We start from the raw sequence: 25,959 nt of genomic DNA on the forward strand, positions 1-25,959 counted from the left end.
GTGTTACTGGTGTAAAGACAGAAGTAGATCAATGGATAAGAGTATGTCCAGAAACAGACCTACCCTTATAATGACAATTGATTTTCAATGAAGGTGCAAAGACCATTCAGTTGAGACATGGCTGTTTTTTCAACAAATGATGCTAGAACAACTGGATATCCAAATGCAAACAAAACAAAACAGAATCCTCTGATCCAAACCTCACATCATATACAAAAATGAACACAAAACAGATCATAGACTTAAATATGAAACCAATTTGAATTATAAAACTTTTACAAGAAAACATAGGAGAAAACCTTTGTAACTTTGGCAAAGGTTTCTTAGATACTATACTAAAGCATGACATATAAAAGAAAAAAATTGACAAATTGGACTTCATCAAAATAAAAAAAAGTTTGCTTTTCAAAAGCTACTGTTAAAAGAATGAAAAGGCGTAACAGAGACCGGGAGAAAATATCCGCAAATCATGTATCTGATAAAGAACATATTTAGAATATATAAGGAACTCTGTGATGTCACACTCCTGACAATGGATAATTCTGATTTCAGAAAGGGCGGGGAATGGGAGGAGGAGAAAAAGGCTGAAAAGTGAATAATCAAAAGAAGAAATTTTAAAAAAAAGTTGCAAGTAGTAGGGTATTTTAGGGGAAAAAGGTAAACTAATTTCTTCTCATGAAAAGAAGAAGAAATTGAAGAAGTCTGGAATAGGATTATTATAAAGATGGAAAAATATATAGTGGAGGAGAGATCGGATACTTGGAGTTAACACTTATGGCTGCACTACATTAAGAAGAGATTGCATTCATTCATTCATTCAGTTCACATATGAGGGTTCACAAATAAAGGCCTTTAATATTATTGACCATCTGAACTAACTTCTCTCTGACCAAACCTGCTAATGAAATAAAACATTCTATGTTTAAAAAAAAAAACCCAACAAACTCAAGATAAAATATATTAGTAACTAGGGAACACTAATACTAATACTAATGGATTATAACATATTTGTGGAAGCTTCGTTACAAACTCTGACTTGGGCAGCAGATCATAACATCATAGGGGCATGAGATATAAAAGGTAAAAGTTTAAGACTTTCAAGAAAATGCCTTTAAATTAACCTATAAAAGTTTCTTCTTGGTATCTTTTTAAGGTAAGAGAGTGTAGCTTTATTAAAATGTGTAAAAACTGTTTGCACAGAAGTGATTGACATTTCTGAAAAAAAATTAAAAAGTATAAATGAGACAAGAAATTCAAGTGGAAAGTGGTGAGAGGCAGTCCTATGTGGCTCATTTACAAAGTTTGGTCAACCAACTAATGAGCAGATGTTAGTAACTGAATGGCAAGGCTGCAAAGAAACAAAAAAATTAGCCTCTATCCATTTACTTGGGTACAATGGACTCATTTAAGTAAATTAGAGAAATAAAGAAATGACATACTGGGCTATAGTATTTCCACCTTCAACTTGCCTACAGTTCTTAAGTCATGAGAAATGTATCTTAATTCATCCTTACTTCTAAGAAATTATGAGTACAGGGAAAGCCCAAAGGCTTTAGATGAACTTGAGCATTTAGACATATCTGAACTTCTCATGAAAATTTATTTTCAGAAGTTTCTTAAGCGCTCTATGTTCAAAAAGAGAAGCCAAGCTACCCTGACAGCCTTAGAAACAAGCTGGGATGGTTTTTGAGGCTTTTTTGAATTTTAATCTGGAGAGCATTATGTGGATCTCTCTGTCACCTGAAAATACGTATCCAAAGTAGTCAGAGTGACTACAGAACCTTTCATTCACATATTAGATAAAAGTTCTAAAAAATTTTATTAAAATGTTCATAGAGAGGACTGTTCCCATAATGTATTAAAATATGGTCATTTTTGATTGTTGAAACGGAGTTTGTCCTCACTGATCCAGCGTATTTTTTTACGTGGGTGATCTGTCACTGAGTATACTCCTCAGAGCCAGTTATTATGTGATCAATTATTATGTAAAATTTCAATTGTTCAGAGATCGGAACTGAAAACATACCTGGCAGATATAACAAAAACAAAAAACTGAAAGACCTGGGATGTGTATTTGTGTCGTGTGATAGGCAGAGAGAAAGCATGGAAAGAACAGCAGATTGGGAAACACAGGATCTGTGTTCTGGCACTGGGTCTGCCTCTTACTACCTCCCTCAGATCATGGTTCTCCACGTGCAAAAGAGGGGTCAGAGCAGTGGTCTGCAAGGAAATGGGGAGACTCAAATGTGATAATGTGAGTGACTGTGCTCTGATGTAATACAGGGCTATATATAATCACATAATCATCAATATAATTTTATCTCTCAAAAAGAAAGATTTTTTAAACTTACAAAAAGATGACATCTTACCAAGGAGGCTAATAACTCTGAATATAGTATAAAAAACAAACACACACACACCCTGGTAGTCTGAGAATCAGGAAACTTAGGTCTTGCTTGGTTCAAGCGCTGACATAAATGTGCCTTGTGACATTTGCACAAGGTCTTTCCTCTTAGTTTTCCTGAATGTAAAACAGAGGGAATGTAGAATTTCTAAGGGATCTTCTAGGTCATGATTCTGTGACTCTTAAAAATACCATTTAAAAATTCTATTTGTCTTTCATCTGTAGAATGAAATATTATAAAATAATGCACGGTTTTATCTGATAATGCCTGTAAATTAGAGTGTCATGTAAATCGGAATTTCTGACCTGGAAGAGACATATTCTAAATGTCAAAGTGCATAGCAGGGTTAACGAATAAATATTGGGTTGGCCCAAAAGTTCATTCGGGTTTTTCTGTAAGACATTATGGAAACCCCTGAACTTTTTGGCCAACGCAATATTTTCCTGAAGGACATTCAGCAGGGATTCTCTGTGTGCACATGTGTGTAGGCATGCACCCAATGTGGGGACAGTGGCGGTGGGATGGGAGGGCACAGCAGACACCTGAGCTGTTCAAGGTTGTTACACTCATGTGATAGTTTGCTAGTGACGTGTGAATATGAAGTCAGGGCTTCAGATTATGTACAAACTCATCTGCAATGATAAAAATTGAGAAGTGCTTTGCAAAGGTTTTCGGTGTTTTTTTTTGAGGTTTTCTATTTATGTTATTAAGTAATATAGCAAGTATCAAAAAAATACAAAAACTTCCTAGAGATCTTTTAAAATAAATACTTCAAAACTTGCTCATCTACCTTAGGCATTTCTAAGACATATACAATGATAATGTTTTGGGTATTAGCTTTTTTTCTTTAATGCCTCGAAATAGGCATTTCATAATTTTTTTTAGTGTGGTATTATGAAGAGGGAAATGGATAAATTGTCCTTAAAAAAAAAAAACAAAAAAAACACAACTATTTATCACTGCAAATTATTTAGGAGGAAAAGCTGCTTACTGTGTCATAGACTCTGAGCCCGGTCTGAAATCCTGGGACTTGAATGACTGCTGTGAAAGAAGAACAAAGAGTAAATCACAAATCACAGAAGGCAACACAGGCAATATTCACACGCTGAAAACCCACCAACTAGATGAATGAGGAGAGAGCATGCCTGTTCTGAACACAAGTGTCTATCGGCATGTCTATCACAAGTGTCTATTCACGCCCATGGAAAACCAAGGAAACAGCTCTCCAGATTGGTTAAGCGCTCTTCATAAAGAAAGTGAGCTTTCAGGTGTGTGGCAAAAAGAGTCAGTTGTGAGTCAGCCTAAATTAATTCGGTAATACTATGTTATATTACTTAAGTTCTAAATTTACCTTTCAACACAGCATCTTTCCTTTGTAATCCTGTCAGTACACTGTATTTTCATGGTGTTACTCACTGAACTATGTGTAAAATTTTGAATCTGCAAGCTCTTTAAATCTTCTACAAAATTTGCTTAGTATGTCTGTTTTATTAATGGCACCTCCATAAGAAAATCAAATAAGCACTTTCAGCGGTGCCAGATTATACTCTGAGTGTTAGACGGTTCCTCTAGAGTTTGAACATTAATTCCAAATGAAAGGATACTGTGGAAAATGGTGGTTGATATGAGACAGTAGTTTAGAAATCAACTTAATCTTGCTATAAGACAGACTTGCAATTTTTTTTTTTTTTACAGATAATTACATGCTATGGGAAGGATCTACTTAAAATTCACATAGAAAATATAAATCACTACTATGTTAAAGTTTTGAATTACATACAAATGAAAGAGATATACCATATCTACCTAATTAAAATTTTAAAACCCCAGAAAACAAAAAGCCAAAATGAACTGAAAGACAAGGAGTACAACTATCTCTTTCAGTCTTAACTTCTTTGAGTAACTACTGCTTTCCCAGTCTTATCTCTACTGAAACTTGTTTGCCTTTTTGGATTTCCTCCTTCACAATCAGATTTCAGCAAGATTTGGCACTGAGTCCCTTTAAACAAGTATTACTTTTCTTATCATAAAGATTTCAAGAGGATTTTGTACTTTTCTGGACCATAATTATGTAATATTATTGCCGGCTATAGACCTTTAAATCAAGCATGTAATGAAAACAACAGTTAAAGGGCAAGGAGACTTAGTGGCAAAACCTGAATGTGGTAGTAAGTGAGCCTATTTCAAAGAACAACAAAAGAACCAATCTCGGATTTTTCTCAACTATTTGAAGATGATCTGACTCAGTTAAAATGTGTTTGGGGAAAAAAGTACAAACACATAGAAAATTTAAATTCAAGGACTAATGCAGACTGCAGAATAGTCTACCTGCCCTCAAACCCATAGAGCAAAAGAAAACCATCAAAACCTCTCAGAGAGCATCAACTGTAACTGAATTTCTTCAGTTTTTTCCCCAGACTTATGAAATAAATTCCAAACACAGCCAACAGATTAAAGGTCAGATGCTTCTTTTACATGGTCTAAGTATTACTTCTCTCTCTTTGCCCAAGGCAAGAGCAACATCTTACCTTAAATACATGTATGTACAGTTGGCCCTCAGTATCCAAGGGGGATTGGTTCCAGGACACTCCCACCTGCACAGATACCAAAATCTGCAGATGCTAAAGTGCCTCATATAATGGTGTAGTATTTGTATATAACCTAACAACCTCCTGTATACTTTAAATCATCTCTAGATTACTTATAATACCTAATACGATGTAAACGCTATGCTAATAGTTGTAAATACAATGTAAATAGTTGCCAGCATGGCAAATTCAAGCTCTGCTTTTTGAAACTTTCTGGAATTTTTTTTCCAAATAATTTCGATCCCTGTTTGGTTGACTCTTTAGATGTGTAGCCCGTGGATAAGGAAGGCCAACTGTATATGAAATGTTGTAAAACTACTGGATTAAAAAAACCCAACATAATGGCTCTAATCAGAATATAAGTCTACTCCAGAGGTTGAGGGAAGGGAAGTCAGACTGAATTATACATCACTGTTACGTCAGCGTTACTTTTCCTTTCTTGTTGTGACCCTGACTAATGAGTAACAACATACTACTACGTGCAGGTCTTACCAAACCTGCTTCTAGTAGTCTCTTCATATGAAATGGGTGCTGTGATGTCCTCAGAAAGTCTGTCTTAAGCAGGTTAAACATGCTTCCTGCCCTGTTTCCTACTGTATTACTGCATTACTGTAGCAGGCATATCCAAGTCCTTTTTCATGTTCAAATGCTACGAATCACAAATTAGTAGGAGATCCACATTACAAAGTCTTGACACTGATTTATAAAAGGACACCACTTATTTCTTTAGGACCAATACTTCACTTCTCAACACCTTTACTCACTCATTCCTTGGTCTCAGCAGCAGCGCGCCATATGGGTATGGAGGCAGAAGGAGAGGGAAGAAGGAGGTGTCTCTGTGAGCTGTTTTGTTTCACTTTATCTTTAAACAAAAAAGCCCAAGGCTATGAGACAATCAGCCCATAAGCACCCGCACCCCCCATCAAGGCCAAGGAGTATGATTGCCCTTCTTGCCCTTTTGTCCCCACACACCTCTCAGCTGTTTTGTGAACTTCATTTCCTCTTCATGGATACCCTTGATTTGGAGAGGAGGGGATAGAGAGAGGAAGATGAGCAAAGCAAAGGAGTTGAATGAAAGGATCAGAATCCGGAGACTCTTGCTTCCCAAACCCTCACAACTTCATAGTGATATTTTTAAGTTTAGATGCAGTGAGACAAACGTGAAAGGAATGATTAATGGAATGATTTTCAGTGCCTCCAGTGATTACCTGGAGATTTACCAAGAAGAAACAACTCATAAATAACTTTGGAAAAGAGAAATGGGCCATGCAAACAACCCCTCCAAATATTTCTATAAACTTGAAGCATGAATGTAAAATTAAGTAAATGTTCAATCTATGTTTGTTGCAGCAGCACACCAGCTTTAAATAAGGCAAATTTATGATATACTAGAACTCTATTTTTAAAGCTATTTATATACCTCCTGATATCTACCTTTTCCAAAGAATTAATATCTGCAATTGTTTTATATCCACTTTGTAGGAATTTTTATTTAAAAGAAAAAAACCCAACAACGAGGGCCGTCGGTTAAATTCTAATCCTGGTTCTGTCATTAACTCTCTATGGCCTCAGTAAGCCACTTAACTTCTCTTGAGGTCTGTTTTTCTTACTTGAAAATGTACAGGAGGTGCTCAGAATAAAAGCATGAACTATCATAGCACCATTCTTATATTTTACAGATGAGGAAATGGAGGCCCGGAGTCAGCAAGATTACAGAAGTAGCCTGAAGGTTACAATCCTGTTTTTCAAACTGGTTTAAAAGCAAAACTAGTTTTCAATACAATTTTGTTTGAAAGCCTCACATACAAACACTGAAAAGTAGAATTTCTCTAGGTGAAGCTAGGTTTGGTGGTCTGGCAAACCTGGCCTCCCCAGACCTACCCCACAGAGCCCTGAGGAACAGGGCTCTACAGAGGAGAGAGTTTACAAACCACTCGACTAGATAAGCTCTTTCAGGTTTTCTCTGTTGCTAAAATTATGTTTCTGGGAGCATAATTTTATGACTTTAAATATTCATACAAGTTTGCTGTTGATTCTTTGATTTTAGAATTTATTGTTGATTATTTGAGTTGTATTTGACGCTAAATCCTCCAATTATGCTTTTCCTTAAGGACAAAATATTCCCCTGCATTAAGATGCAGTTTCTTTAAGTATATTAAAACAAAAAGTAAAGGCCTTCATCTTGATTCATGATTTGTAGTTTGGGATACTAATTATGCCAATTAAAAACGACAACAACAATAAATACTTAACGGAAAGCCACTCTAGGGGCAAGGCACCGCGCTACGTGCCCTGGAGATACAAAGCTATAGGCTCCGAGAGCTTATACTCTAACAGGGGAAGGCATGGAGACAACCAACAAGGCAGAGGGAGATCCACATTATGATAAAGGAAAAAAATGTGCAGATATAAAGGAACAGAAGCCTTGAATTGCAACTGGAGGCTTTTGAGAAGGATTCTCAGAAGAGGGAGCATTTAGCTGTCTCCTAAGGGATAAACTGAATTTCTGATAGTTGGCGTAGCACAAAAACTATACAGCTGGAGAAAACAGGGTAAGCAGAGGTTTGAGGTTTTGCGTCTGCAGGGCAGCATACTCGGGAGGGTGATTTGGGAGATGAGGAAAAGTGGGTCAGAACTTCTGTTCAATCTCTGAGGGATGAGAGCTAGATTAAAACCTAAGAGATTTGGACTTCAAAGACAAATACAGCATCAGCTAAGATGTCTGAGCTGGTAAATCACAACTTGATTTCTATTTTAGGAAGGTACCTCTGGTAGGCAGGTAAACGGTGCAGTAAAGACTGGAGAATGGGAGCGTGGAGACCTCCACAGGTAGGGGCTGGGGGGCTGGTTCCAGCAATCTCCTTCCCAGGTTCCTCCCCCTCAGTGCACTCTTTAAAAAAGCTGGTGCTCCTTAATGTCTTCTACCCTTTAGTTCTGTACACTCCTCTGTTCCCACGGATTCAACAGGTATGTTTATGCTAAAGACTTCCAAATCAATACCCAGAGCCTGGATCTCCAGTTTTCTTCAAAATGATTTGGCAATCGTTAGTTTTCAGCAAATCTTGTAAATACGGTCGTTTTTCTGAACATACACTTGGAACCATCCATCTTCATCAGAACTACCTCGCAAGGCTGAGTTCTCAGCAAATCTCTCCCGAGCCCCCTGGCTGCTGCACAGGTGCTACACACAGCGCAACTTACGCTGAAGTGCCCTTCTGCTTTTACACACTGATGGTCACGTTAGAAACCTAGGTTGCTCCTTTTCCTTCACATGGATTTCCTCACCAAACCCTACTTTCGCATTATGGCTGGCTTGGATTGCTGCAACCGCCTCTCCTGGTCTTATTTCACTGCTTTTTTTTTTCCCCCCTTCTCAGAGCTTAGAGAATGAGCTTTTGAAACAACTGATTTGATCATGCCATCCTCCATGTTTTAAATCCTCCAATGGCTCCCCAGTATCTTCAGGATCAAATCCAGCTCCTTAACATGCCATACAAGGATCTTCTTGATCCCATCTCCTCGTTCAGGTTCAGCTTTCTCTCTTTTTAACTTTGCAGCCTAGGCTCCAGCCATGATGAAATATTTGTGGTGGCCTGTGTGCCATGTCTTCATATTTGTTCAGTCTGCCTGGAATGCTCTTCCTCCCATAAAACTCAATTTAGAAATCAACCCCTCTGGAAAGCCTTTCCTGACCTCATTAAGCTTGGGTCAGGGGCCACTTCCATTTGCTCCCCTGCATTTCATATAGAACTCTACCAAAACAGACTGCTGTAAAACCCCCGATATTTGACTGTTCTTTCAAGAGAGAAGTCCTTAAAGGTGAAGGTAGATGATGATTCCATAACACACTGGAGTAGAGAAGAAAAAAATCGGGTTTTTAAAAATTGATTTGGTTTTGGGCACACTGGACCAGAGATTCCAGAATGACACCTTCATGAACGTGGAAATTTCTAGTAGGCGGTTAGAAATACACTTGGGGAATTCAGAACAGGAGCCGAAGTTACGGATGTAGACTTTGATACATCTGAAATACCAAAGTAATATTTGAAATGATAGGGGTAGAGGATAATCCAGAAAAAAGTGCTAGAGAAAAATAAAAGACATACAGCATGTAGCTTGTAGAAGGCTGGTATTACAGTGGCAGGCAAAGCCAGAGAACGAGAGAGAAACAGGAGAGGTAAGCGCACTGTTACAAACATTAAGGAAACAGAAAAAAGCAGGGGTGTTAATGACCCAGAAAGCTGGCATACGGAGGATTTTTTTACACGGTCTGTAAACTGCTGGAAACAGTCCCTCCCTCCATCGGGTGCTTTATCCCTTATCCCTTCCCCTATGACCAGCTGGTTTTTCAGTTTCTCTGATGAGCACTTCTAGCTACTTGAGGGCTTCTGCACAAGCTGTTTCTAATGCCTCAAATGTATCCTCCTGCCCCCCACCCCCTTACAAAAACCACCCCATCCACTTCTCACCACAAGGCCTCACAGCTTCCCTTCACTGTCCTTTCACTGCTTATGTTTTAGTTTTATGACTCATTAATTACAGTTATTTTCACTCATTAGGCTGTAAGTTCTGTAAGTGGAGGGACTATTTCTGTTTAATTCACCATTACACCATCCAGACAACATTCTATCACAGTGCCTGGAAAAACAGCAGGCATTCAATATATATGTGTTAAATGAATAAACTATAAAGACACCAAAGGGGTGGAGGAGTGAGGATGCAGATCATTGGTTGAGTGAGGCTAGAAAAATGTGGGAGGGGAAAATGACCAAAAATACAAGTGGAGAGGTCGGCCATAGAAAGGAGGGCACTTCTTTCTATGATCTGAAAGCAGCTGGAGAAGGAAGGGGAAGTAACAGAAATACAGAGAAAGCAGGGAGACAAAGTCAGCCTGGAGTAAGAGGTTACGTGGACCTTACCATGACCAGGCACTGTAAAGCATGGGGTAGGGAGTCAGTCAGGAAGAACAAAAAGATGATCAAGACCACGGGCCTCACTGAGGCTGGGAACCACAAGTAAGACACAGAGACAACCACCACAATTCTGTGCTTTTCTTTAGCAATGATGAATTCCAGAGTAGAAGTGAGAGAAATGGACAACTGGTTTACCCCCAGACCTGGGGACTGGTAAGACCTGTATGCCAAGTCACACCAAGTGCCATATGTATACGACATCAAATTGCTAAACAAGTGCTGCTTCCATGCATTTATTTCCTGGTGATCTAAGTGAGCTGGTTTGGGGAGAGTGAAAACTGATGGCAGATAACCAAGAAGGCAGGAAACATCAGAATGCCACCACTCCCCCTTTTGAAAAAAGATTTCTGCAAACTAAAGAATCATTTGGGTCACCCACTGCCTCTTTTGGGACTGGACTATTCCCTAGTGATGGGCGATAAGGGAAGGAAACTGGAGAGACTGAAGGAGACGTGGCAATTTTACCAAGCCCACTGCAGCCCTCTGCACACTGTTGACCATCTGCCCGTGAGCAACACCATCACTGCTGACGTTCGACAGGGTCAGGTCTGATTTGGAAGGTTAATATACACCTTAGTACAGCTGCTCCTATTTCTTTGCCTGATCCTTCCTTCATTCAGTAAACGTTTACTGAATACCTGCTTTGTGTCTGATGCTGGGGATTCAATTTTAAACGAGACACAGTCTCTGCCTTAAAGAAGTTATGGCCCTTTTATTCCATCCAAAGACAAAGAAAGGAACTGAAGAAAAAAGTCGTGGGCTTCCCTGGTGGCGCAGTGGTTGAGAGTCCGCCTGCCGATGCAGGGGACACGGGTTCGTGCCCCGGTCCGGGAAGATTCTACGTGCCGCGGAGCGGCTGGGCCTGTGAGCCATGGCCGCTGAGCCTGTGCTCCGTAACAGGAGAGGCCACAACAGTGAGAGGCCTGCGTACCTCAAAAAAAAAAAAAAAAAAAAAAAAAAAAAGTCGTATGCATGAGCCATGCTAGGAATATAGTAGGTTACACTTTCGATCCAATTTCCTATGCCTGACCTTTTCCTTCTTCATCTTTACTATAAAGACTTACAGGTTTTATAAAACGACTGTGTACTTTTAATAGTTTCAAAATACAGCTAATCCTCATTATTTGTGGATTTCCTATTTGCAAATTTGCCTACTCACTAAAATTTACTTGTAACCCCCAAATCAACGCGTGTGGTGCTGTCACAGTTGAATACATGCACTGGCGCAGAGTGGTGACACATCTGAGCTGCCCAATGCACATATTCCCAGCTGAGGGAGGAATGTTTGTACCTCCCAATGTCTTGCAATGTTTCTCATGCTCCGTCTTATTGTTTCAGCTCTCAAACAGTAAACAAGTGCCCTTTTTATGATCTATTTAGTGCCATGTTTTTCACATTTTTGTGCTCTTTGTTGGTGATTTTGCTGTTTAAAATGGTCCCTAAGCATAGTGTTGCAGTGTTGTCTAGTGTGACTAAGTACAAGAGGGCTGAGGTGCCTGTCCCACAGATAAAGTATGTGTACTAGTTAAGCTTTGTTTAGGTGCAAGTGACAGTACATGAGTTCAATTTTGATGACTCAACTGTATTAAATTAAGTGTCTTTAGACAGACATACACGTAAAACAAGGTTATGTATTGACTGGTTGATGAAAATCTTGTGACCAGAGGCTCTCAAGAACCTAATCCTGCATTTCCTCTAGGAGCATTGGTTTAGAATTCACTAATTCAGTGTTCATGGTGAATTTATAAACATAATTACTGTAAATGACTAAAATTGACTGCGTATTTTTAGGCATGGCTTCTGTGCATCCACCATATTACTATTTTACTGTTCTTACTTGCTACCTTTCCTAATCTTATTCCTTGACAAATCTATGAAGTTTTGGGGAGCTCTGTCTCAATCGAATTGTAATCATTCATAGAGAATATCCTACACGTCCAGTACTAAGGTGGGAACTCGGGGGCGAATATGAATGTTGGAAAGTTGATTCCTGTTGGTTTCACATGGCTGTGTGTAATGGCTTATAGACTCATATTTAGTCAGGTCAATTGGAAGTTTATAGCCTGAGATCAAAGGGCCTGAAGTAGATATGTTATTCCTTCGATGAGGCTGGAAGAACATTCTCTAGCAAAATTCCGTAACTCTGTGTCTACAAAGGAGCTTTCACAAATATAAAGGAGTATCTCCCAAAGAGTAGCACGTTTAGGGTAGAGTCTGGGCACTGATATTTTCACACAAGTGCCCAAGGTGATTCTAAGGCCTAGCTGTTTGAGAACTCCTACTCTGGCATATAACAAACCAATAAGCTCTGGGGGTTGGAGAGCTCAGGACTGATTCCTGATCTCTGTGTGTGAAGCTGACTTTGCTTAGTAGCTGGTAAGCATGGAATGGTGTGGTCCCTGTCAACTCCTCCCATTCCTGCCTTCTCCCCTTCCTCTGGTTTGAATCTCAATTCTTACCAGCACTATCCATCAAGGATTTCAAATTCCCTCCCAACAAACAACATTAAACAGACACAGTAACTCTCAGGCTCGTAATTTATGGAGGGCAAAGATATGTATAGGAGAAGTTCAAGATGGCGGAGGAGTAAGACGTGGAGATCACCTTCCTCTCCACAAATACATCAAAAATACATCTACATGTGGAACAGCTCCTACAGAACACCTACTGAACACTGGCAGAAGACCTCAGACTTCTCAAAAGGCAAGAAACTCCCAACGTGCCTGGCCATGTGGCTGACAGAGTCTTGGTGCTCCAGCCAGGTGTCAGGCCTGAACCTCTGAGGTGGGAGAGCCAAGTTGGGACATTGGTCTACCAGTGACCACCGGGCCCCACGTAATATCACATGGCAAAAGCTCTGAGATCTCCACCTCAGTGCTAAGACCCAGCTCCACTCAACGCCCAGCAAGCTACAGTGCTGGACACCTTATGCCAAACAACTAGCAAGACAGGAACACAATGCCACCCATTAGCAGAGAGGCTGCCTAAAATCATAATAAGGCAACAGACAACCCGAAACACACCACCGGATGTGGTCCTGCACACCAGAAAGACAAGATCCAGCCTCACCCACCAGGACACAGGCACTAGTCCCCTCCACCAGGAAGCCTACACAACCCACAGAACCAACCTTAGCCCCTGGGGACAGACAGCAAAAACAATGGGAACTACGAACCTGCAGCCTGCAGAAAGGAGACCCCAAACACAGTAAGGTAAGCAAAATGAGAAGACAGAGAAATACACAGCAGGTGAAGAAGCAAGGTAAAAACCCACCAAACCAAACAAATGAAGAGGAAATAGGCAGTCTACATGAAAAAGAATTCAGAGTAATGATAGTAAAGATGATGAAAAATCTTGCAAACAGAATGGAGAAAATACAAGAAATGTTTAACAGGGACCTAGAAGAACTAAAGAGCAAATAAACAATGATGAACAACACAATAAAATTAAAAATTCTCTAGAAGGAATCCATAGCAGAATAACTGAGGCAGAAGAACAGATAAATGACCAGGTAGATAAAATAGTGGAAATAACTACCGCAGAGCAGAATAAAGAAAAGAAGAATGAAAAGAACTGAGGACAGTGTCAGACACCTCTGGGACAATATTAAACACAACAACATTTGAATTACAGGGGTTCCAGAAGAAGAAGAGAAAAAAAAAGGGGACTGAGAAAATATTTGAAGAGATTATAGTTGAAAACTTCCCTAATATGGGAAAGGAAATAGTCAATCAAGCCCAGGAAGCACAGAGAGGCCTATACAGGATAAATCCAAGGAAAATCACACCAAGACACATATTAATCAAACTATCAAAAACTTAAATACAAAGAAAAAATATTAAAAACAGCAAGGGAAAAGCAACAACTAACATACAAGGGAATCCCCATAAGGTTAACAGCTGCTCTTTCAGCAGAAACTCTGCAAGCCAGAAGGGAGTGGCAGGACATATTTAAAGTGATGAAAGGCAAAAACGTACAACCAAGATTACTCTACACAGCAAGGATCTCATTCAGATTAGACAGAGAAATAAAAACCTTTACAGGCAAGCAAAAGCGAAGAGAATTCAGCACCACCAAACCAGCTTTACAACAAATGCTAAAGGAACTTCTCTAGGCAGGAAACACAAGAGAAGGAAAAGACCTACAAAAATAAACCCCAAACAATTAAGAAAATGGTAATGGGAACAAACATATCGATAATTACCTTAACTGTAAATGGATTAAATGCTCCAACCAAAAGACATAGACTGGCTGAATGGATACAAAAACAAGACCCGTATATATGTTGTCTACAAGAGGCCCACTTCAGACCTAGAGACACATACAGACTGAAAGTGAGGGCATGGAAAAAGATATTCCATGCAACTGGAAATCGAAAGAAAACTGGAGTAGCAATTCTCATATCACACAAAATAGACTTTAAAACAAAGACTATTACAAGAGAAGAAAAGGATACTACATAATGATCAAGGGATCAATCCAAGAAGAAGATATAACAATTGTAAATATTTATGCACCCAACATAGGAGCACCTCAATACATAAGGCAAATGCTAACAGCCATAAAAGGGGAAATCGACAGTAACACAATCATAGTAGGGGACTTTAACACCCCACTTTCACCAATGGACAGATCATCCAAAATGAAAATAAATAAGGAAACACAAGCTTTAAATGATACATTAAACAAGATGGACTTAACTGATATTTATAGGACATTCCATCCAAAAACAACAGAATACACATTCTTCTCAAGTGCTCATGGAACGTTCTCCAGGATAGATCGTATCTTGGGTCACAAATCAAGCTTTGGTAAATTTAAGAAAACTGAAATCATATCAAGTATCTTTTCTAACCACAACTCTATGAGACTGGATATCAATTACAGGAAAAAATCTGTAAGAAATACAAACACATGGAAGCTAAACAACACACTGCTTAATAACCAAGAGATCACTGGAGAAATCAAAGAGGATTCAAAAAATACCTAGAAACAAACGACAATGAAAACATGACGACCCAAAACCTATGGGATGCAGCAAAAGCAGTACTAAGAGGGAAGTTTATAGCAATACAATCCTACCTTAGGAAACAAGAAACATTTCAAATAAACAACCTAACCTTACACCTAAAGCAATTACAGAAAGAACAAAAAACCCCCAAAGTTAGCAGAAGGAAAGAAATCATAAAGATCAGATCGGAAATAAAAGAAATGAAGGAAACGATAGCAAAGATCAATAAAACTAAAAGCTGGTTCTTTGAGAAGATAAACAAAATTGATAAGCCATTAGCCAGACTCATCAAGAAAAAAAGGGAGAAGATTCAAATCAACAGAATTAGAAATGAGAAAGGAGGAGTAACAGGTGAGACTGCAGAAATACAAAGGATCATGAGGGATTACTACAAGCAACTATATGCCAATAAAATGGACAACCTGGAAGAAATGGACAAACTCTTAGAAATGCACAACCTTCCGAGACTGAACCAGGAAGAAATTGAAAATATGAACAGACAAATCACAAGCACTGAAATTGAAACTGTGATTAAAAATCTTCCAACGAACAAAAGCCCAGGACCAGATGGCTTCATAGGCGAATTCTATCAAATATTTAGAGAAGACCTAACACCTATCCTTCTCAAACTCTTCCAAAATATAGCAGAGACAGGAACACTCCCAAACTCATTCTACGAGGCCACTATCACTCTGACACCAAATCCAGACAAAGATGTCACAAAGAAAGAAAACTACAGGCCAATATCACTGATGAACATAGATGCAAAAATCCTCCACAAAGTACTAGCAAACACAATCCAAAAGCACATTAAAAGGATCATACATTATGATCAAGGGGGGTTTACCCCTGGAATGCAAGGATTCCTCAATATATGCAAATCAATCAACGTGATACACCATATTAACAAATTGAAGGAGAAAAAGCATATGATCATCTCAATAGATGCAGAGAAAGCTTTCGACAAAATTCAACACCCATTTATGATAAAAACCCTCCAGAAAGTAGGCATAGAGGGAACTTTCCTCAACATAATAAAGGCCATGTACGACAAACCCACATTCAACATCATTCTCAATAGTGAAAACCTGAAACTATTTCCACTAAGATCAGGAACAAGACAAGGTTGCCCACTCTCACCACTGCAATTCAACGTAGTTTTGGAAGTTTTAGCCACAGCAATTAGAGAAGAAAAAGAAATAAAAGGAATCCAGATTGGAAAAGAAGAAATAAAGCTGTCACTGTTTGCAGATGACATGATACTATATGTAGAGAATCCTAAAGATGCTACCAGAAAACTACTAGAGCTAATCAATGAATTTGGTAAAGTAGCAGGATACAAAATTAATGCACAGAAGTCTCTTGCATTCCTATAAAATAATGATGAAAAATCTGAAAGTGAAATTAAGAAAACACTCCCATTTACCATTGTAACAAAAAGAATAAAATATCTAGAAATAAACTTACCTAAGGAGACAAAAGACCTGTATGCAGAAAATTATAAGACACTGATGAAAGAATTTAAAGATGATATAAATAGATGGAGAGATATACCATGTTCTTGGATTGGAAGAATCAACATTGTGAAAATGACTCTACTACCCAAAGCAATCTACAGATTCATGCAATCCCTATCAAACTACCACTGGCATTTTTCACAGAACTAGAACAAAAAATTTCACAATTTATATGGAAACACAAAAGACCTCGAATAGCCAAAGAAATCTTGAGAAAGAAATATGGAGCTGGAGGAATCAGGCTCCCTGATTTCAGACTATACTACAAAGCTACAATAATCAAGACAGTATGGTACTGGCACACAAACAGAATTACAGATCAATGGAACAGGATAGAAAGCCCAGAGATAAACCCACGCACATATGGTCACCTTATCTTTGATAAAGGAAGCAAGAATATACAGTGGAGAAAAGACAGCCTCTTCAATAAGTGGTGCTGGGAAAACTGGACAGCTACATGTCAAAGAATGAAATTAGAACTCTCCCTAACACCATACACAAAAATAAACTTGAAACAGAATGTAAGGCCAGACACCATCAAACTCTTAGAGGAAAACATAGGCAGAACACTCTATGACATAAATCACAGCAAGATCCTTTTAGACCCGTCTCCTAGAGACATGGAAATAAAAACAAAAATAAACAAATGGGACCTAATGAAACTTAAAAGCTTTCACACAGAAAAGGAAACCATAAAGACGAAAAGACAACCCTCAGAATGGGAGAAAATATTTGCAAATGAAGCAACTGACAAAGGATTAATCTCCAAAATTTACAAGCACCTCACTATCAAAAACCAAAGAACCCAGTCCAAAAATGGGCAGAAGACCTAAATAGACATTTCTCCAAAGAAGATATACAGATTGCCAGCAAACCCATGAAAGAATGCTCAACATCATTAATCATTAGAGAAATGCAAATCAAAACTACAATGAGGTACCATCTCACACCGGTCAGAATGGCCATCATCAAAAAATCTACAAACAATAAATGTGGAGAAAAGGGAACCCTCGTGCACTGTTGGTGGGAATGTAAATTGATACAACCACTATGGAGAACAGTATGGAGCTTCCTTAAAAAACTAAAAATAGAACTACCATGAGACCCAGCAATCCCACTCCTGGGCATATACCCTGAGAAAACCATAATTCAAAAAGAGTCATGTACCAAAATGTTCATTGCAGTTCTATTTACTATAGCCAGGACATGGAAGCAACCTAAGTGTCCATCGACAGATGAATGGATAAAGAAAATGTGGCATATATATACAGTGGAATATTACTCAGCCATAAAAAGGTATGAAACTGAGTTATTTGTAGTGAGGTGGATGGACCTAGAGACTGTCATACAGAGTGAAGTAAGTCAGAAAGAGAAAAGCAAATACTGTATGCTAACGCATATATATGGAATCTAAAAGAAAAAAACAAAAAAAGGTCATGAAGAACGTAGGGGCAAGATGGGAATAAAGATGCAGACCTACTAGAGAATGGAGCTGAGGATACGGGGAGGGGGAAGGGTACGCTGGGACAAAGTGAGAGAGTGGCATGGACATATATACACTACCAAATGTAAAACAGACAGCTAGTGGGAAGCAGCCACATAGCACCGGGAGATCAGCTCGGTGCTTTGCGACCACCTAGAGGGGTGGGATAGGGAGGGTGGGTGGGACGAAGATGCAAGAGGGAAGAGATATCGGGACATATGTATATGTATAACTAATTCACTTTGTTATAAAGCAGAAACTAACACACCATTGTAAAGCAATTACACTCCAATAAAGATGTTAAAAAAAAAAGCAAACAAAATACAATAAAACATGAAATTTTATTTCATAACTTAGATATTTGGGCATATAATTACTTTCATGACCAGTTTAAGTCATATAGTCTTCCGTGTTTTATGTCTCTACAATAAAAAACTAAATCAAACTAAATCAACTAAAAAAAAAATGTGACCCATATACTAAGATTGTTCATATGGAAAAATTCAATTTGAAATGTAATATAGACCTATGCCTGCCAGTGAGTTTAAGGACAGGGCAGTATTCAGCCTTTATGGTCCTGGCCCAGGCATGTTTTCTCCTGTGATCTTGGGAACGATATTGCTTTTCCAGTCAGTGACTATGCAAGCAGGCAGACATGGTCAAAACATTTTCTCACAAGGGAGATGCCAACAGTTGGAGGTCTATCAAACATTCTCTCTCCTTCGTGTGAGATACAGCAGTGGGTAAGAGGCTGCTGCTTAAACACACCCACAGTAACAGGGAAGCAGAAATAGGGGTAAAAGAAAGAAAAGACTCATCAAGTACGAAAAAGTTTAGTAAAAGAGTGGTAAAAACAAAGCTGTTCCAGTATGTTCAGAGATCTTGCATTGTGCACATGGTTTATGGGGATAAAAGAGACATTCAAATAAAAAAAGACTTCCTTTTTTATGTCAGCTGAAGGATAACCATGTTAAAATCAGGGACAATTATGACCACATTATTGGGATTGCTAAGTAATAATAATAATAACATTAGCATACCGTTAATTTTCCATGGCCTCTGTGAAGATTTAGCATACAGCTAAGTTTCTTAAGCAAAGGAAATAAATGGTAGTCAGGAGATATCTGAATCTGATTAAGAGACATCTTAATCATATTCATCACATTGAGCCTCACATAGCTGGATACATCTTTACATGAAGCTGTTGTTTTTAAGTAGGGTAGTCTGTAACTCCAACATCACTACTTATATATGTGCACGTAATGGGAAAATGAAAGCAAAGTTTCCTTAAAATAGAGCAGTAGTTCTCAACTGTGGGGTGTGGGTGGGGTCCGTTTGACCCCCAGGGGAAATTTGGCAATGTCTGAAAGACATTTTTTGATTGTCACAACCGGAGAGGGTTAGTGCTTCTGGCATCTAGTGGGTAGAGGCCTGGGAGGCTGCTAAACATCCTACAATACACAACATATTCCCCGTCAACAAAGAATTATCAAGCCCCAAATGCCAATAGTGCCAAGGCTGAGAAACCCTGGAGTGCCTGACAAAACAAGAGGACAGCAGAGTTAGGGTATCAGAGAACTTATGAAAAAAGGTCATGCTGATTGTCAAGTCAGAAGACAGGGGGACTGATAACAATCAATTCTGCCACTATCTAAAGGGCAATTTATGACTAGGAATGACTGGTGGGAAGCTTTCCCAATAACATGGTTCACATTTTAGATTTGTAATAGCTTATAGGAGGGATATTACTGATATTTAGGTTAACTTGCAAATATCATCATGGAGAGCAAACACTGTATTATTCTATCAAACGGCCCTTAAAGTCACTGTTGGAGAGAGTATGGACCAAGGGGAATATTGGTTTAATCCAGTACAGCATCACTTATTTTATGCTTTCACGTATCTCATCGTTCAAAGATTAGAATCCAAACTTGCCTTCTCAGAGTCATGAAGGAGTCCTACAAATACTTATCAATGGTTTATTGAAACAGTTACCAAGTCTTTACTGAGAATTTATATTATTCTCTAAACTGAGTTTTCATGGAAGATTTGTGTAAGAAAATGAAACGTGATGGAGGATGGGCTCAGAGACTCAAACCAGCTGAATAATCAGTGGGTTGCTAAACTGGAAAACAACTTTGCCCTTATGTTATTCTGTACAAATCTTAAGTAATGCAAGTTAGGAAGACATCAAGAAAATGAAACATTCCCCAAACTTAGTTTTGCGGTAGAGACTATGGGGGGATTATCTCACAGTCCCTTTATTTCAGAACCACTGGCAATGATCTAGGTCCTGCTCCCAGGAGAGATAAAGTGAGAAGACAAGCAGTTTGTGGGGTCTAACTCTGTTGAGGGTGAGAGGGTCTTGGAAACATGGAGGGGCATTGCCCAAAGTAGCAAGAAAAATAGCTGCGGGGGAAGAGACAAAGCACAGGCTGAGGTACACTTGGCATGGACAATGGCTGAGGCAATGGTGTAAGAGGAGAATGAGTTGTAAAACTTTACCAGGCCTGTGATAGAGTCAAAACCTTATGGGTTCCTTGCAGGGCAGGAGAGATTCTGGAAGCTTTTAGAGTTCCTCCTTGTAGAACGTTTAGGGACTTTATTGTTGGGAGTGGAATCTGTGCGTGTGAGGTGACTCACACGGGCTTTGCTGTCGTATCATCGGGGTCCCACTCACTCTCTAGACTAAAAGATAGTTTTCAAATGTAAATAACGTTTTTTTTTTTGAAATTAACATTTTTCCTCAAAATATTTATAAATTACTGAGCCAAATTATGGAGAAAAAAGAAATACGTATCAGTGTCATCTGCACTGAGGGACACCAATAAGCACTTTAGCTTTAATTTACTTGTAAGATAAAATATTGCCTTAATTCTCTTCAGATAAAGAAAACTTCACATATTCCTGGAATTTTAAAGTGAATCTAAGCATATATTAATTTTTATCTATTTAACATAAATTAGCGATTAAATCAACTGTATTTTCTTTGATAAATGAATTACTAAAGTAAAAAATATATAAATTGATTTTATTCTTTAGCATTAGGAAGAAGGCAATAATAATTATGATTGTATTCAATGATTTAGTGCACATGAACTTTTAGGTAGTTGGAAAATCTGCTACCACTGTCTATTATAAATTTGCTGTTGGACTTTAACACAGTAATAAAATCATATAATTCCCATGGTTAGGAATAATTCAGATGCACTCCTGGTACATGGAGAAGTAAACGGGAAAAATTTTTTTCTATATGAAGTGATTTTTGAAAATAGTGATATATAGCACAATTAATCCAGGCTTCAATAAACTGTCTACTTTTGGGATGAAGACGGTAAATAAAAATTAGATGTTTTTTAGAATAAAGCAGACACATGCACACTGAAGGCAACTTATTCATTGCCTACTGTCTTCCTGATAGGTTGACAGAATTATCAATGTAAAATTTTGTGTGCATGTGTTTGGCTGGAAGAGGAACCACAATGGAGTTATCTGATGCTTTGGGGTTCTGTGCTCTCGTTTTGGACTAAACAAGAAAACAGCTGTTTCTGAATACAACTGGAGTATGCAGTTTAATTAGGAAGCCAGCTCTTTTGAATTAACCCAGCCTGCTCTTACTGACTTTATATGCTAAGCAAAATACTGAAAATAACAAAAACACTTTTCTCAAATGAAGAGATGAGCTATAATGGATATTTTAATAATTATCTTGGAATAGAAAAACTAATAACTATTATTCATTTAATGAGTTTTTAGAGAAAGAAAAATAAAACATCACAGTTAATCTCTTCACATTCACAGAAATAATCTAACATTCTTGTTGTAATTATTACTATACACCTGGCATTTACACAAAAACGTAATTGGCTGTGTTAACACTGAAAAATTTATTGAAGGTAGAAAGTACTCTTCTATCATGGTTCCATTTTTTAGAAATTAAAAAAAGAAGAAAACCAAGCATTTTCAGAAATTTAAAAAGAACCTGGGCATTTTAGGTATTAAGAAAAAGACAATAGGGCATCTCAGTACCTTGAAACTATGAAAAGAATAGAACTGTCTGTGCTAATAAGAACAGATATCCAACATATACAAAAATAAACTCATAATGAATTAAAGACTTAAAGGTAAGCCTTGAAACCATAAAACGCCTGGAAGAGAACACAGGCAGTAAACACTATGACATGGGTCTCAGCAATATTTTTTAGATCTGTCTTCTCAGGCAACAAAAACAATAATTAACAAATGGTACTACATCTCACTAAAAAGCTTTTGCACACTGAAGGAAACCATTAACAAAATGAAAAGGCAACCTATTGAAAGGGAGTAGATAACTTGCAAGTGATACATCTGACAGGGGTTAATATTCAAAATAATGTATGCAACTTAATATCTAACAAACAATCCAACTGAAAAATGGGCAGAGGATCTGAACAGACACATTTCCAAAGAAAACATACGGATGGCCAACAGGTACATGAAATGATACTCAACATCAGTGATCATCAGGAAAATGCAAATCAAAATCATAATGAGATATCACCTCACACCTGTCAGAATGGCTATCCTCAAAAAGACCAAAAATAACAAGCGTTGGCAAGGATGTGGAGAAAAGGGAACCTTTATGCACTGTTGGTGGGAATGTAAATTTGTACAGCCACTGTGGAAAACCAGTATGGAGGTTTTAAAAATAGAACTACCATATAATGCAGCAATTCCACTTTTGGGTATTTACCTGAAGAAAACACAAATTCAAAAAGACGTATGCACCCCTATGTTCACTGCAGCATTATTTACAATAGCTAAGATATGAAGCAAGCTAAGTGTCCATTGATAGATGAATGGTTAAAGATGATGTGGTATATATACAATGGACTATTACCCAGCCATAAAAAGAAAATGTTGCCATTTGTGAAAACATGGATGGTTCTAGAGGTATTATGCTAAGTGAAATAAGTCAGACAGAGAAAGAGAAATATCCTATGATTTCACTTACATGTGGAATCTAAAAAACAAATGAACAAACAAAACGAACCAAAAACAGATTCATAGATACAGAGAACAAACTGGTGATTGCCAGTGGGGAGGGGAATGAGGGATTGGGTGAAATAGGTGAAGGGGATTAAGAGGTACAAACTTCCAGTTATGAAATAAATAAGTTACAGGGATGTGATATACAGCATAAGAAATACAGTCAATAACACTGTAATAATTTTGTATAGTGACAGATGGCTACTAGATTTACTGTGGTGATCATAATGTATTTATTAAATGCTGAATCACTATGTTGCACACCTGAAACTAATATTGTGTGTCAACTATACTTCAAGAGATTAAAAAAAGATGTCCAAGATATATTGGCGAAATAAAAATATTAAGTATGATCACAGTTTCATCAAAACAAAGAACAGACATGAATAGACATGTATGTATACATATGCAGAGAACATTTTTAACAGGATATGCAAGAAACAGAGTAAACATGATTAGTAGCAGGACAGAGGAGTTTTATTTTTCATTTACACTATTCTTTATTGTTTGGATTTTTAAAACTATGAGTTTTAAAATATATAAAAGTAATATAAAAGTATATAAAATATAAAAAAGTATAATATATAAAAGTAATATAAAAGTATATTACTTTTACCTAGAGAAATGGAAATAAAAATAAACAAATGGGACCTAATGAAACTTAAAAGCTTTTGCACAGCAAAGGACACCATAAACAAGAAGAAAAGACAACCCTCAGAATGGGAGAAAATACTTGCAAATGAAGCCAGTGACAAAGGATTAATCTTCAAAATTTACAAGTAGCTCATGCAGCTCAATATCAAAAACACAAACAACCCAATCCAAAAATGGGCAGAAGACCTAAACAGACATTTCTCCAAAGAAGATATACAGATTGCCAACAAACACATGAAAGGATGCTCAACATCACTAATCATTAGAGAAGTGCAAATCAAAACTACAATGAGGTATCACCTCACACCAATCAGAATGGCCATCATCAAAAAATCTACAAACACTAAATGCTGGAGAGGGTGTGGAGGGAAGGGAACCCTCTTGCAGTGTTGGTGGGAATGTAAATTGATACAGCCACTATGCAGAACAGTATGGAGGTTCCTTAAAAACTAAAAATAGAAGTACCATATGACCCAGCAATCCCACTCCTGGGCATATACCCTGAGAAAACCATAATTCAAAAAGAGTCATGTACCACAATGTTCACTGCAGCTCTATTTACAATAGCCAGGACATGGAAGCAACCTAAGTGTCCACTGACAGATGAACGGATAAAGAAGATGTGGCACATACATACAATGGAATATTACTCAGCCATAAAAAGAAATGAAATTGAGTGATTTGTAGTGAGGTGGATGGACCTAGAGACTGTCATACAGAGTGAAGTAAGTCAGAAAGAGAAAAACAAATACCGTATGCTAACCCATATATATGGAATCTAAAAAAAAAAAAAAATGGTTCTGAAGAACCTAGGGGCAGGACAGGAATAAAGATGCAGATGTAGAGAATGGACTTGAGGACACGGGGAGGGGGAAGGGTAAGCTGGGACGAAGTGAGAGAGTGGCATGGACATATATACACTACCAAATGTAAAACAGATAGCTAGTGGGAAGCAGCTGCATAGCACAGGGAGATCAGCTCGGTGCTTTGTGACCACCTAGAGGGGTGGGATAGGGAGGAGATATGGGGATATATGTAAATGTATAGCTGATTCACTTTGTTACAAAGCAGAAACTAACACACCGTTGTAAAGCAATTATACTCCAATGAAGGAAAAAAAAAGTATATTACTTTTATAGTGTAAATCCTCAAATTAATTAAAATTTTTATACAAGGAACTTTAATGACAATTTTCCTCCCCAAATAAATGAATGCTACAGATTAATGCTTAGGCTATCAAAAATAAAGAGCCTAAAAAAGAAATGGTCCATGATACAAACACAAATAAACTAAGACTGTCAGCACTTCTTTTTTCCCAAACCTTCTGAGTTTCTTTCCTCCCTGATAGCAGCAATTTTCTTCCTTTTAAGAGATGCAAATTTACAGCACACTGTGATAAAAATGTTCTGGAATGAGCTTGAGGAAAACGTTCTCCTATACCCCTGTGGTACAGGTTAATTTGTCTGGGGATTCTCTAGCCAATTGTGGAGAGTAACGAACAAGGCCCGTCCCCTCCTCTTGCAGTGGAGAAGTCAAATGCTGCCATCACCCGCTAACACTTCAATGACCCAGACGAAATGTTAGAAGGTACCTGGTACATTTAGCGACAGAACAGGTGTGTTCCACTTGGAAGGACTTAGGAGATTCAGCAGCTACCAAAAGGTATAATTTTACTTCTTATTCTATAGTTTGAATAGAAATAACTTAAAAAAGAAAAAAAAAACTACTGAGGAGGTTTCTTTCCTTTTTTCCTTAAGAAGTATAGACAATACAATTCTAAAGACCTCCACATGAAGAAAGGGTACAATGAAACAAACATAAAACAGGGAGGTAAAAAAGCAAAACGTGGCTGGCTGTGCAGGTTAACAGCTGTCTACCTGTGTTGCTGACTAGGTGGTAGAGGAAAAAGGGCACCAGCCTGAGAGCATGGAGGCCGAGCTCCAACCAGGAGGGTCATTCTGAACAAACCCCTTATAACCTTCCTGGATCTACCCTGATTTCCTCATCTACAAAGTGAAGGAGTTGACTAGAATCACCAGGGTTGATCTCTAAGGTTCCTTCCATGTCATCAATTCTATAATTCTACGAACTTAGGACCCACCCCTCCCACGCCCCAATTCTAGTCACTTATCACAGATCACTTTTCATGCCCTTCTTTTTTTAAAAAAAAAAACCAAACCCTTATATATGATAATAAAAATAAAACTTGCACATGAAATTAAACATCTGATAGAATTTGTGGTAGGTTTATAAGGCAGGATCTTGATAAAAATCAAACCATAACATATTCTGATAAAGAA

General features: G+C 38.0%; 1 protein-coding gene across 25 annotated transcripts in view; it reads right to left on the reverse strand.

The window, feature by feature from the left end:
- AHI1 (Abelson helper integration site 1) overlaps positions 1–25,959 on the reverse strand; it is a 287,061-nt gene that overhangs the window by 98,957 nt on the left and 162,145 nt on the right. For 15 of the 25 annotated variants that reach the window (XR_009558648.2, XR_009558651.2, XR_009558652.2 and 12 more), the window contains one exon: positions 3,397–3,446. Coding sequence is in view for 8 of the 25 variants with exons in the window: in XM_030853394.3 (XP_030709254.2) it covers positions 3,397–3,446 (50 nt within the window). In the remaining 17 variants the exon portion in view is untranslated. Of the gene's footprint in view, positions 1–3,396; positions 3,447–4,933; positions 5,856–5,965; positions 6,009–25,959 lie in introns of those variants that run through there. The other 10 variants (XR_009558659.2, XR_011376712.1, XR_009558657.2 and 7 more) reach the window with 10 other exon arrangements.

This window comes from Globicephala melas, chromosome 14 (genome assembly GCF_963455315.2).
Source record: "Globicephala melas chromosome 14, mGloMel1.2, whole genome shotgun sequence".
NCBI lineage: Eukaryota > Metazoa > Chordata > Mammalia > Artiodactyla > Delphinidae > Globicephala > Globicephala melas.